General features: G+C 34.2%; 2 protein-coding genes across 2 annotated transcripts; both read right to left on the bottom strand.

Annotated features, from left to right (window-relative positions):
• Positions 1-4,474: 4,474 nt before the first annotated feature.
• On the bottom strand, positions 4,475-5,489 carry LOC120081931 (ferredoxin-thioredoxin reductase, variable chain-like). Its single transcript, XM_039037115.1, has one exon. It carries the CDS (start codon positions 5,341-5,343, stop codon positions 4,798-4,800), a length of 546 nt encoding a protein of 181 aa, XP_038893043.1. The 5' UTR covers positions 5,344-5,489; the 3' UTR covers positions 4,475-4,797.
• A 1,199-nt stretch (positions 5,490-6,688) lies between these two features.
• Positions 6,689-12,967, bottom strand: LOC120081930 (sphingoid long-chain bases kinase 1). The gene is made up of 9 exons (XM_039037114.1): positions 12,799-12,967; positions 11,840-12,558; positions 11,384-11,755; positions 11,004-11,097; positions 10,859-10,896; positions 10,155-10,301; positions 9,185-9,284; positions 7,542-8,479; positions 6,689-7,414 (listed from the first exon to the last, which is right to left on the bottom strand). Exons 2-9 carry the CDS (start codon positions 12,320-12,322, stop codon positions 7,265-7,267), a joined length of 2,322 nt encoding a protein of 773 aa, XP_038893042.1. The 5' UTR covers positions 12,323-12,558; positions 12,799-12,967; the 3' UTR covers positions 6,689-7,264.
• Between the last annotated feature and the right edge of the window lie 499 nt (positions 12,968-13,466).

Raw genomic sequence — 13,466 nt, forward strand, 5'->3', positions numbered from 1 at the left:
AAATTTTCCCCCTCCATAAAACTTTTAGAAATTTAATTGTGTAAAATTTTCCATCTCTATTAATTTTCTCTCTCTGAAACTTCAACTTTAAAAAGAAAAAAAATTCAAACTTTTTCTTTAAAAAATTCATTTCTCACTTTACTTATAACTTTTCTCCTCTTTTTCTCTAATTTATCTCTCTTTAGTATATCTCTCTCTCTCACTGAAATTTTCATGCCTATAACTTTTATTTCAATCTCTTCTAATATATCTCTCTCACTTTTTTCTCTCCAAGTTTCAATATTTTTATCAAAGCCTTTTCCTCCAAAACTTGTGCCCTTTTTTTTTTCTTTTTTTTTTTTTTTTTTTTTTTTTTTTTTTTTTTTTTTTTTTTTTTTTTTTTTAAAAAAAAGTGTCTTCTAATGTCTAACTTTACTCTCACTTTTATCTCTTAACATTTATTCCTCTCTTTCTCTAGTTAATATTCTCTTTCCCAATTTTTCTCTCAAAATATCTCTCTCCCCAAGATTACTCCTCTTGACCATTTGCGGAGTAGTATTCCTCTAACATCGAAGTTGACTAAGGGTGTTAGTAGATTGGGTTAAAATACTTTTTAGACCTAAGCCAATTATTCGATTTGTAAATTTTTTCGACCCATTATTAAGAAATGAACCCAACTCAACTCAACTATAAAATATTTGGGTTGAGTTAGTTCAGGTTGTTTGGATCATTTATTTAACTTTTTGTTCTAAAAATAAGTAAAATGTTAATATGTAGAAATTTGATTGAATTATTTTTATATATTGAATTAAGATTGACAACTCCATTTCAATTTATATAATGCAAATTTTCTTTCCAAAGTGTTAAAAAACTATTTTTTATGAGCCGTTAAAGAATAAATTATCTAAAAATAATGAAATTAAACAAAGAAAAAATAAATATATATGTATATATAATTGAACCATAAGTAAGAAAACATATACATTTTAAAGTAAATAACAAGTTCGAGTTGGTTCAGGTTGGTTTGGGTTACTTTACGTGAATCCTTGAGTCAACCCAACCCAAAAATTTTCATTTATTTGAATCTAATCCAATCCAAATGAGTTGATAGTCTAATCTAAACTACACGGATTGGGTTGGATTGATCAATTTTTTCTAGTTATCGAGTTTTTTAAACACCTCTAAGACTGATAGTACAAAATTGTACCAATTGAACTAGGCTCATTTTCGCTAAGATGATTGTCTCTAACTTTTCTTTTCAAAACAATTAATCTATCTCCCTAGACTTTTATTAATCTATTTTCACATCTATATTGCCTTCTCTAACATCACTCTTTACATCCCTGACCTTTTAAGAAACATAAATCTAATGCAAATATCAAATACATTCAAATTTTTGTTTCCTAGCAAAAAGCATAAAATAAAAACTAGTTACCAAACATATAAACCAAAAACCATCTACCAAACATATATGATCTTTTTTTAATGAGATAAAACCTAAAACCTAAATAGTTATCCAATAAGCCTTAATTTTTCATTTGTTTTAATGTTTAATTACATTGATTTCATTGTCCAAAAAAAAAAAAAAAACTACATTGATTTTATATATACTTGAAAACATTTACTTTTTTAAGGAAGTCTTCCTCATACTTTGTATTTTTTAAAATCAAATTTTTAAAGACTTTTATTAGAAATAAGAAAGGCATGAGCCTAACTATACAATGGTAGAAAAGGCAAAACTATTTTTCAAAATCCTTTTAAGCTGCTTCCCACCTAATTAGAATTTATTCCAACTTATAAGTAAATACTTTTAAAGCATTTTTCACAAACAAACAAACAAAAAATCCAAATTCAGGAGTCCAAAACATGCTATAAATAGCTTCCAGAACCGAAGTACATTTTTTTTCACAAAAATCATCTAAAATTCTCTGCTAAAGCACTTTTCAAGAGTGCTGACACACGCTATAAAGTAGCTTCCAATGCTATTTCTAGACATGAAAATTCACCAAAAACACATTCATTTACTTAGAAAAGTTAACCCAGATTATCCCCTTAAGCTTGGATAACATTCTAAATCAAGAATTTAGAAGGTGGAAGTTAAGGGCCTTTAGTTGGGGAAATGAATTGAAATTGAAGCAAGCAAGAAATTCACCAAACTTCACAATGGTAGGATCAAACTAATCCAACAATCCAAATGATTTCAAACACCCAACTCCATCTAACCCATGTCAGCCACTGTTACTTTCTCTTTAAACTTAGTAAAATCAACAAAACAAATCATGGTAAATAACCAAAGAGGATAATATAACATATGCTCCTGCTACTACTACAGATTAATGCAACAATGACTTCACAGATATATCCTCATGATTTAGCAGATTAATGAAGTTGAGTGTGGAGCAGAAGAAAATAGATATTTTCTTTGTATCGTTCCAATTTTATAGGATGTCCTTGAAGAGACTAGAAGAAAACAAATAGTTCTGTCAAGTTTTTGTTGTTCCTCACTGTCTCAATTCAACAATGCATTCATTCACATACATCAATGAAGTTCGATGTTATATTATGTTACTATGGAAAGTACTTCTCTTCTCCTTGTCTACCTTGTGCTTTTCTAGTTTTAGATTCAATTACTCGAAAAATGGAACAGAAATGAGAATTCCAACAAGTCATGTAATGAAGCATCATATACACTATATCAGGCTGGAACCAAGTAAGTTCAATATGAGAGAGAGAGATCACCGTTTCTGTTTGTGGTGCTTCATATTTTCTCCTCAACTTTCTCAAATGTTGTCTGTCATCAGTTCCATGCTTATCTCTAGTCAGTTCTTTTAATTAAATGAATACTCAGATAACATCTTTCAAATTCAAAAACACAAATGTACAACCTACAGAACAGAACCTGTTCAAGTAAGGTCATGACTAAAGGTTGCTCTAGAAATGAACAATTGATACATCATGTAACAAAGGTGAAAATTTATTAGATGATGTACCCTGCTTGCTGCTTGAGCTTTAACAATCACATTTCTAATGCATTCAAAGCAGCAAAGATATATAATGTTTTGCACTCATTCCACTAAGAAAATATGTAATTGAAGATTTCAACAAACAAACAGTTAATTGATTCCTTTCCAGTTTCAGCAATACTAGGAAGGTTTGTCCTCAAAACTACTCGATGAGATTTATTTCCCTCCTCTTATCTGCAGAATGCACCTTTCCATCTCATCTAGAGTCATTCATTCTCAGCACTCAAACTCTTTTGAGCTAGGACAGTCATATAGGTCACCATGTACAGTTATCAATATGCACATTGTAATATTTCAATCATAGCAAATAGACCTTTCAGTTTGCCAATTTAGATGAAAAGAGCATTCATTGGTAAGTTCCTACTTTTGTGAACTTCAAACGACATATAACCTCTTTCATATTACGTTTCCATCCCTCCATTTCGCCTTTTAACATATTTTTACTTTGGATCATCTTCATGAATAGGTTTAACACAGAGTTTTAGAAGAAGCCTAATGTATTGACCTAAATCTAGAACTTAGCAAGTTTCTTCAGAAACTAAAGAACAGTACAAGATTTAGTTCAAGCCTTTTAACATATATTGCCCTTAATTGAGAATGCAATGAACTATTTTAATATCCTACATCAGAGTAAATCAACAGTATGCTGTATGAAGTTCAAGCGAACTTTTGACTTATGAGTTCTATACACGTGGACACTCCGAAGCCTAGTCAACTAGATTCTCACCATATAGTAAAAGAAACCCACGATGATCAGAACAAATTGAATTCTTAAAATTATATGCATGTATGATTTAAAGAAAATACATTTTTTTTTGGATAAGAAACAATTTCATTGATGAATGAAATATCCAAAGAGTACAAAAGGGATAAACCCAATAGTGAAATCACCCAAATACAAACAAATGTGGAACCCAAATAAGAACAACATAATCAAGGATGAACAAGGAAAGGATAGTTAAAACTACATGCCAATCCAAGCCAGTACATCAGACACCTTATTAAGCTATTCATCCATAAAATTCAAAACCCTTCACAAAATCAGTTCAATACGGACCAAGCCAACTTAGACATATCTAATCAACCATCCACCAAAACCAGAACCCAAGAAGTGGCTATAACTATTCTTATAATAATCATATTTACAAATACCCCATCAAATGGGTACTACATACCTCAAGTCCATACTCAATAATCATCTAAAATCAGGCTTCATATTTCCTCCCAATAATTCTTCACCTCATCAGTAATTAGCCACAAACAGAGAATTATTGTGTACAAACATGATTAGAGACTGTTGGACAGACAGAAATTTCTTATTCAATGCAAATATAAACAGCAGCAAGTCACAATGAAGCAAGTAAGCATTAATCTCCAAACTGGAAGGCAAGCTCAACCACTTCAAATCCCCATCCTCCCTCCAAGTAAAAGATGAAGCACAACAGGTCGTTGAAATAACAGCCATACAAGAGTAACCAATTTTGAAACCTTTTGGTTCAGATATGTATTCGATGACTAAATTTCCCTCTTGTCTTGGTTCAATTATTTTACAAAGCCACATCGAGAATTGAGAAAGTTAACTAGCTCAAACGAAAAACACCCGAGCAATTTTTCTACATTACAAAGGCAAAGAGTAAATGGTGTAGATAAAATTATAGAAGAAGATCAAACCTTAAAAGGTTGATAGTAATACTGCACAAGGGAGCTTGGTATTAATACTGAGATCGAAAAAACAATAATTGTCTTGGCCTGATGATTCATTAGAATGAAGTAAGACGCGGAATAACAAGCCTGATTAAAGGTATTCAAATTCTTCCTCCTTAAGATGAGCAACGAATTTGACTGGTGGACGGCCTTCAACTGGAACAACAAACTCCACCTTATACGGAAGATTAGCAGATACACGCTTCCCCTTCCAAACACGTACATAATCCTTCAGCACTCCTTCCATTCCCTCAAGATTCGCCTCTGGTAACTTCGCTACATGATACACCTTCAAAGGCACCTTAACCCTAACTCTGGCTCCAATTCTAGCGGCAGCCGCTTCATCAGTCTCTTCCTCCGACAATGACGTCGTCGCCGCCGAAACAGCGGTAGCTGAGGGCGAAGTTCCGGAATCTGATCTAACTGGAACCTCGCTAAACAATCTTCTCCCTCTTCGAATCGAGCAGTTGAAAGGATTAACAACAACTGACGAAAGAGAACAAACGGACGAGGAATAGGACGATTTGACATCAGCACAAGAGAACACCGTCATCGAACAGGCAGAACGAGCTGCCGCCGACGCCGACGACGGCGCCGGCGTTGGTATCACGCCGATACTGTTCGCAATACTGATCATTTCTGTGTCGCCGGTGGAGTCGTTCGCTGAAGAAGGAATTGTATATTATTGAGATTGAGAGTTTTTAATTTTTAATATTTACAGAATTTTCCTCTTCCTTTAATTTCATCCTATTAATTTATTGCCACTTTCCACACACACACACAGCCTTACCTTACCGGATATTTTCCTCTTCGTGAAGAGCCAATTTAATTTAATTTCTTTTTTCTTTATTTAAAAAGTAAAAAGAAAATAGAAATTATTATTATTATTCCTTTTTTCCATCTTATCTGGAACAAGAGAATCTAAACGATGCCACGTGTACTTCCTTATCTCGTGGATATGTGAACGTGAGATTATCGCGTTGTCGTTCTCCATTCCATCGTTACGTTACGACAAATCGTCCGAAATTAGAATTTTTAAGAAACTATTCCCCACTTCACATTTTGTGTATATCTAAATTATAACCATGTTTTATAAAGTACCTATTATTTTTAGTTTAGGAAAAATGGAAACTATCTATATATATTACCTTTTTTTAATCAGTTGAACTATAATTCGGCTGACATTTTACTAATTTACTTTTGTTTCTTAGAATAATCATTATTATCATTACATAAGTGAGAGAAAACGAGATGCTTTTTACTTAAAAGAAAATGAGAGGCAAAATTGGTAAAACGGTTAAAAAATATATGCTCATGCAGTTGGCTATATTTAAAATTTTTTGGCTATTCTTCCATTTGAAAGCAAAAAATATAGCCACCTACAATCAAAAAAATTAAATAGTAATGCATACATAAATACATATACAGGTCTATTTGATTCTAATCTTTTAAAAATACCAATTACCAGATTTCTTAGATCTCAAGAATCTCCTAAATACAAAATTGAAAAAAATAATATTAAATTAAATTAGACAAATTTTTTTGAGAAATTTATTGATAAACTTCTATCCACTTCTATCAAAGAAGATTAAAATTTTATTATTTTGTACCCCTAAAATTTAATAGATAAATTAATTTTTAAGAATATTAAATTCATTAGAAACCTACTGAGAGATTAAAGTTTAGAAACTTTTTACTTCTAAAATGCTCAGGAATTAGATATTTCATAAGTTCATAAACTAAATATTTCTATTATAAATGACGAAATTCACGAGTAAATATATGTTGGTCAAACTCATAATTCATGAAATCAATAACGGCTCAATGTCAAGGATTTGCCAATAACGTTTTTATGACACAAATCAAAGCTGAAATGAAAAAAATTCAAGTTCGTTCATATCAAAGCGTTTCAAGTCCACATAACCTTAATAATAATAACCAAACAAAAACCAACTAAATAAATAATATTAACCAAACACACCTACCAAGAAATATGTCAACTATATTTCAAACCAGCTACAAAACATTTTTAATCACTAACATTAATAACTAATTAAGAAACTCTCACTATGATTAAAATAGGCCTAACTAGGAACATCAAAGAGGAAGAACTGGAAAGGTGAGAAGGGTGGGCCAAAAGTTAACAATCACGTATTTACAATATAAGTATCTCCAGAAAACTTGTGAAGAATGTAAATAGAACTAAATCGAGTTGACCGGGGCACTGAGTGTGCAGCTTATCGTGCTTGTACAATGAAAATGATATGATGGGGATACAAAATACACAACAGGGGAATTCAAGAGGGGATAGGACTGCAGGACAAAAAGCAACGTGTTTTCTGAACAAAAGATTTACAGAGACCTCAATTTTGTTCGAAGGTAGAATAGGACTGTGAGACGGGAAATGGGTAGGAAATAATGCACAAAGATTCTCTATTATGATATAAAGGATTGCTCCGCATGTTACACAACCACACAACGAAAAACGACTCAGTTAAACGGAATGCGATCATCAGTCAGTGGCACATCAAAATATTTCAGATAAGAGGATTACTTGGTTATACGTGATGGCCAGGAAATCGACCAATAAGTCTGCATTGTTCTGGAAGCAAAGAAGAAACGACTTGCCCAGTGAGGGGGAAGAGCTCACCATCGATGCCACACCCATTGTGTGTATGCTTACCAGGTTTAATTTTCACAGACTTCACCTGTATCGAGAACAAACGATGTTTTAGGTTGTGCCATTTGAAGCTTTACCTGTCACTTTCACCCTTTTACAGAATCCTAATTGCAGCCTGAAAATGCAAGGGAAAATAGGAATGTAGAGTAACATACCTTGACATATTCAACAAACGGCAGTGAAAGGTGTCGACCAATCTGAAGCAGCAAAAAAAATCGCAACAGCCTAAGTCGTCCACTCCCATGAACCAAAACCAAGTCAAGAGTATTGTCATCATGCTCAGATCTTGGGGCCACTACCTGAGAACTTTGAACAGTTCTACAAGCATGGTTGCAAACTATGATTCCAAGAAATTTACCCTTCTTAGTAATCCATTTATCTTCAACCACTCGCACAGCTTGCTCTGTTGGACCTTCTTCTGCATCATTTGTTGGACCTGGCAATTCAATTGGATTTTCAACAACCCAATTAGGCTCAGTATCCCACTTCGGTTCGGCATCCCAAATCGGACCAGGATCAGACAGTGTAGAAGATATATCCTCTCTGTCATTATTTGCAGCACTGCCCCAAGAACATCTAGTGGTATCTTGTGTGGTTATCAAACCGGTCCATCCCTTGTCTGTTCTGGACTTCGACCTGGTTCTTGGCCAGTTGGGAGTAGTTGAAAAGGGTGGCTGTGGATGAATAACTTCGGGCTCCGCTGTAACATTACTCCTTCCTGATGAAAGGCGCTTGGATTTGGGATCGAGACCACGCACATACTCAGATGGTTCAGTGCTAGCACGAGTGCTACTACAGGTTGTATCCAAGTCTCCACCAGACATTCGACTAGGTGTCATTATTGAATCAATACTTGATAAACTAGACGCCCTAGGGATGCCCTCTTTGCTCGATCTCCTCATTATATCTGTGTATAAATCTGACATGTCTACAACTTCACGTTCGGCAGAGCATTTTCCTTCATCCTCTAATGATGCAGGAAGGTATTCCACTTCAAAGCTGTACTTCGGTAAGCATAAGAATTTGAGGAATCCAGCAACAAAGTAACGTAGAGGACCAAATCCCTTCTGATACTTTTCAGAAAGTTCCAACACTGTTAACAAATGGACAAATTCAGATCATTCTCTTTTATGAAACAAAATCCATTTCAACATTAAGAGAAAATAATTAAAGTAGGTTTCTTATAAAGAAAAGAAAGGTAACATGATGTCCACAAAAATTGGTGTAACATGGAACTGAAGGCAGGCCAACCTATTCAAAAGCCATCTGCAGCTTAACAAACGCGACAAACTTATCTACTATAGTAGTGAAACATTTTTGAAGCTTCGAGTAATAAATACTTGTTTCAAACTTATATATCACTGGCTACCAAAAATAACGAGAGAGAGGATTGCCCCAGGCCCCCAAGAGGAAGAACAAGGTGCTTCCAACAACGATAACTCAATATCAAACAGAAAGTAGGCCTCATTATTTTGTTACTATTTTTTTAAATTTTTTTTTAAAGATTAAGGTTATAAAGGTTACATCTAATCTATGTTCTTTTATTTTTCTTCTCAAGATACTTTTGAAATGGGGTTAGGAATTCACCATAGCTGTGAAGTGATAAGAGAACAACAAATGACCTATATCATGCAATGCTGCATTTTAAAAGTAGGAAATATAAAAATTGATTGATAGCATAAGCATAAGGCTCAAGGGAAATAACAACTTCCATGAACACCTCACCCCTCGAGTAAATTCAACATTGGTTCAGAACAATAATCTTAAAGACACAATGAACTCCGATATCATTACTTACCATCACTGACAAATCCATAATACGAGACTGTCAACCCAAAATGGATAACACCTGATTTGATCCATTCAACAGCAAAAACATCGGTTGCAGTAAGACCACCCTATGAATAAAAAAAAAAAATCACCGCACAGCATGAGAGAGAAATATAGCTAATAAATCTAATCTTGAAAAAACCAAAATAAAGGTAGTAAAGAATAGTCAGAGTAAAGTCTATAATATTTCCCATGTGGAGTTTATAAAAAGTTCGGTAGTAGGTTCAGACATGGTGATCAGCTGTGCTTCCGCACAAGCATGAATGTACAAGCATGTATCTAGCAATAACATCATCATGCAGTTCAACTTTTTGTTATGGAATTATTAATACGTTGATATAACTGGTGATTTGTAGTACTTCCCACATCAGTATATCCTAAACTACGTTTCATCCAGGAACCGTAAATGTAAACCCCAATATTTACCTTTGCAAGTACAGGCCTTAATTAGAAAAGTAAATACAACAAGGAAATTTCAAGTTGTAAGACTCCCAAAAAGCATAGAAATCTTATAAACAACAAATGTAGACAGATACTGCATTGTAACCAGGTTCCATGTAGCTTTTTCATTTATCTCAAGGAATACAATAACAAAAAGTGCAAGAAATCTATTTGTTCATGGTGTAACTTTTTTTTTCTTTTTAAAGATTATCCACTGCTTTTTCTTTTTGTTTTTTGAAAAATAACAACTTTCATTGAAAAACAATGAAACAATACAAGGGCATGCGTAAAGTCAAACCCACAAAAACGGAAATCCCACTAAAGAAAGGGTCTCCACCTATACAAAACCATGCCTAACACATAATTACAAAAGGTCCTCAAAATTGAAGCCTAAAGGGACACGTGGAATCTAACAAGGGACCATGCATCACAAGAATCCCTCTCCACCCCTCTAAACACTTTGTATACATCCTAAGTTAACCATAAAAAGTTTTCACCTTCACAATAGCCATTGCAGCAGATATTGGATCTCTAACACCAAGAACAGTCCAAACTAACGAGTTATCAGAGCCTGCAGGAATTATTCCAATTGGAATAGAAATTCCTTCCTTCTGGTTGTCTCTACTTAATAGACCATTCAAAACCTGCATAACCACCAAGGTCGAAATGATTTGTATTTCTTAATATACCACTTAAGAAATAGGTTAAATTACAAATTTAATCCCTAAACTTTTGATCTTTTCAAAATTAATGGATCTACTAAATACTAAACACAAAATTGAAAATTTAAGATTCCATTAGGCATAAAATTCAAAATTTAATCTAATAGATCAATTTTTTTTTTTTTTTTTTAAAAAAGTGAATATTTTAAGGATCTATTAGATACAAAATTGAAAGTTTAAGGACTTATTAGACACAAAATTGAAAGGTTATGGACCTATAAGATGCTTTTGAAGGACCAAAATAAAGCAATCTCTCTCTCTCTCTCTCTCTCTATATATATATATTATATTATATATGTACATAATATATACGTATATATAGCAACTAACTTTTAATGAGAGAAATAAAAGATGCCTCATAGAAACCGAGGGCTGAAACAAAAAGGGGCAACTCAAAACTGTACAATTACATATAAGAGCCCCAACAATTGTTCATACCCAAAGAGAAGCATGAGAAAAAAAAAATAGATGTGGCTAACCTCATTAATAATCCCATCACCTCCGACACAAATAATTCCTGAAAATTGAAGGGTTGGGTTCATCATTTAATGAGGGTAAAGATAATCACATACATACATAAACCAGAAATAACATTGTTTATCAGAGCACATGAAATGGCAATACCATCAGGGCAACTGCTTATGTCAACACTAGATGCGAGCTTCCTAGCATGGCCTGCAGATGTCGTTTTAACCACCTCCAATTTGAACCCTGCAAGCTGTTAAGTTTTGCAATAAATAAGTAAATACATAAGCTTGCACAAGATACTGAATCTTTCAAATCCGTGGTAACCAAGGATGGAAATTATCCAAATTTTCAACTTCATTCAAGAGTAGAAATGTTAACTTCCATATGAGTTTGCACTAAATCAGCAAATCTTAATACAAAATGACATTAATGGCTTTGTACTCCATGGTCATTTGTGTGGTATTCGCTCAAGGAAAGATCTAGTCGAATGGAAACAAAGTCATGATATACAACTCTAGTGCATGAATAAACCATACCTTAAATATTGGTTCAACAATCCCATGAAAAACTTTAGTTGACCGACCCCGCCCAGAGCGTGGATTTAATATCACAAGCATCTTTGGTGGATTCTTGCATTTGAAGAGTAATTCAGGAGGTGTATCAACCGGAATTAATTCTGAAGATGCCTGCTTCTTTGATGAGAGTAAGGGGTGAGGCAAACAGTTTACATAGCAGTGCTGATCTGCAAAACCACCAACCCATTGAACTGCCTCTTCTACGCTAGAAGCCAAAAAGCGATAATTTTTCTGCTTTCTCCTGGTCTTCATAAAACAAGAAAGTCCACATGGACCCTTCTGCAGTGGGTAGGAATGAATTGTAAAATGCCTGAGACCAACATTGTACGAGACCTGTCATAGTATCATTAATTCATCAATACTTCTAACAGAAAATCTTGGACCTTGTGTTTTGGTGAGATGTAAAGAAAAGCTTACTGAAATGACATCCTCCAGACATAGCATGTGAGAACCCCATACCAAGGCCGTGCTAGTAAGTTTAGCATCAAAACCTTCTTGATCAGCTACACCAGTGTCATCAGAAGTATTCTTGTCCGAATTCTTTCTCTTATCCAAAACCAGCTTACCCGATAATACCGTATAGCCCAATAAATCCGACTTTTCATCTCCTCCACCTATGTCAATCCTGTGCTCGAAACTCTTCGGTTTGTCGCGATCATCACTGGAAGTCATGGTGAACTTGGGGATAGAGGAATTAATCTCACTCCCTCTCCTGGAAGAAGACTTGGCCTTGCTGCGCTTCTCAGGGAAGACTATGGGCGAGGAGTGTTGTCCACCAGTTGTTATTTGCGAGCACAACCCCAATCGCCTAATAGACTTCGGAGGCGTTGTCAGCCTCAAAGACGACGAAGAAATATCGTTTTCATTACTGTTCCTAGAGAGGCCTTCACTCTGCTGCATAGCTATACAATTCCGCCCGAATATATGAACAGACAAGCACCGCGAGAAACACGCACATCCAAGCCCCGCACTCAATGTCCTCTGTACACGAAGAATGAGTACGAGACGGAAGATTGGGGGAGTAATTTTTTGGTTCAAGTGAACAACAAATGAGCTGTATATGGCGATCCGACTCTCCAAAATTCCAACTGAACTAACAATTTTTCATTCATTCAACAATAAAAGCTCACAATTACCTACGCAGTTGCGTGAAAGATCGGATCAGCCAACAAGTGCACGCAATTCAAAATTCTAGGGAATACAAAATGGCCTTCAATTCAACAATTAAACGACGAATCAAAGAGGAAAAAAAAATCGATAATTCAGAACGAATTTTGATGCAGGTGCCTGAAAAAAACCTAGGGAGCTAATTCAGATCTTATACTAGTCGAATCTGAAAAAAAACCGCGGCCAAATTTTCGATCAAAGAACCCTACCAATTTCAGTTCATGCCCGCCGTAGATCCTTACTCCCCAGATTGTTTTGCTGGCGGAGAAACGAAGAGGTTGCCCACTCAAACCTAAAGCCTCTGTCATTCGGAGCTCGGCATCAAAAATAATTTTTTGCTTTAATGGCGAGGAACCTTCACTTTGTGTTCCATTTTTTTCTTTTTCTTTTTTCTTTTATATATATATTTTTAAAAAATCCCCCCGTGCTGGGTTTAGTGGAATAGTTGGTGGAGAAAAAACAAAATTGGATAAATAATAAAGAGGCTCACAAAGCTTCCAAATATTATTTTTAGTTGAATTGTAGAGAAGATTGCAAAATTATCACCATGCCGTATGGTAGCAGTACCGTTATATTCTTAAATTTTTAATTTTAAAAATTGAATCTTTTAAATTATATAAATTATAAAATTGAGTTAAATTAGACCTTTGAATGGTATAAACTATAAAATTTGTATAAGTTTAAGAGTTCAAATTTTATAAATAGTGGTTCGTTTCTACAATTATTATAAGTTTGAGGGTCAAATTTAATACTTATAGAAGTTTATGAACCCAATTTTTACAATGAAAAGTTTGATGGTATAATTGTAACTACCAACATATTTCAAGAATAGTATTTTTGCAATTTGTCGTTAAATTTATATATATATATATATACA

Source organism: Benincasa hispida, chromosome 7, assembly GCF_009727055.1.
Source record: "Benincasa hispida cultivar B227 chromosome 7, ASM972705v1, whole genome shotgun sequence".
Taxonomy (NCBI): domain Eukaryota; kingdom Viridiplantae; phylum Streptophyta; class Magnoliopsida; order Cucurbitales; family Cucurbitaceae; genus Benincasa; species Benincasa hispida.

Excerpts from the sequence above, each read along its gene's own strand:
- LOC120081930 (XM_039037114.1), bottom strand. The coding sequence starts at position 12,322 with ATGCAGCAGAGTGAAGGCCTCTCTAGGAACAGTAATGAAAACGATATT. Across the intron at positions 8,480-9,184 it reads TTATGGATTTGTCAGTGATG|TGTTGGAACTTTCTGAAAAG; the intron begins GTAAGTAATGAT and ends ATTTGTTAACAG. Across the intron at positions 7,415-7,541 it reads CGTTTGTTGAATATGTCAAG|GTGAAGTCTGTGAAAATTAA; the intron begins GTATGTTACTCT and ends TTCTCGATACAG.
- LOC120081931 (XM_039037115.1), bottom strand. The coding sequence starts at position 5,343 with ATGATCAGTATTGCGAACAGTATCGGCGTGATACCAACGCCGGCGCCG.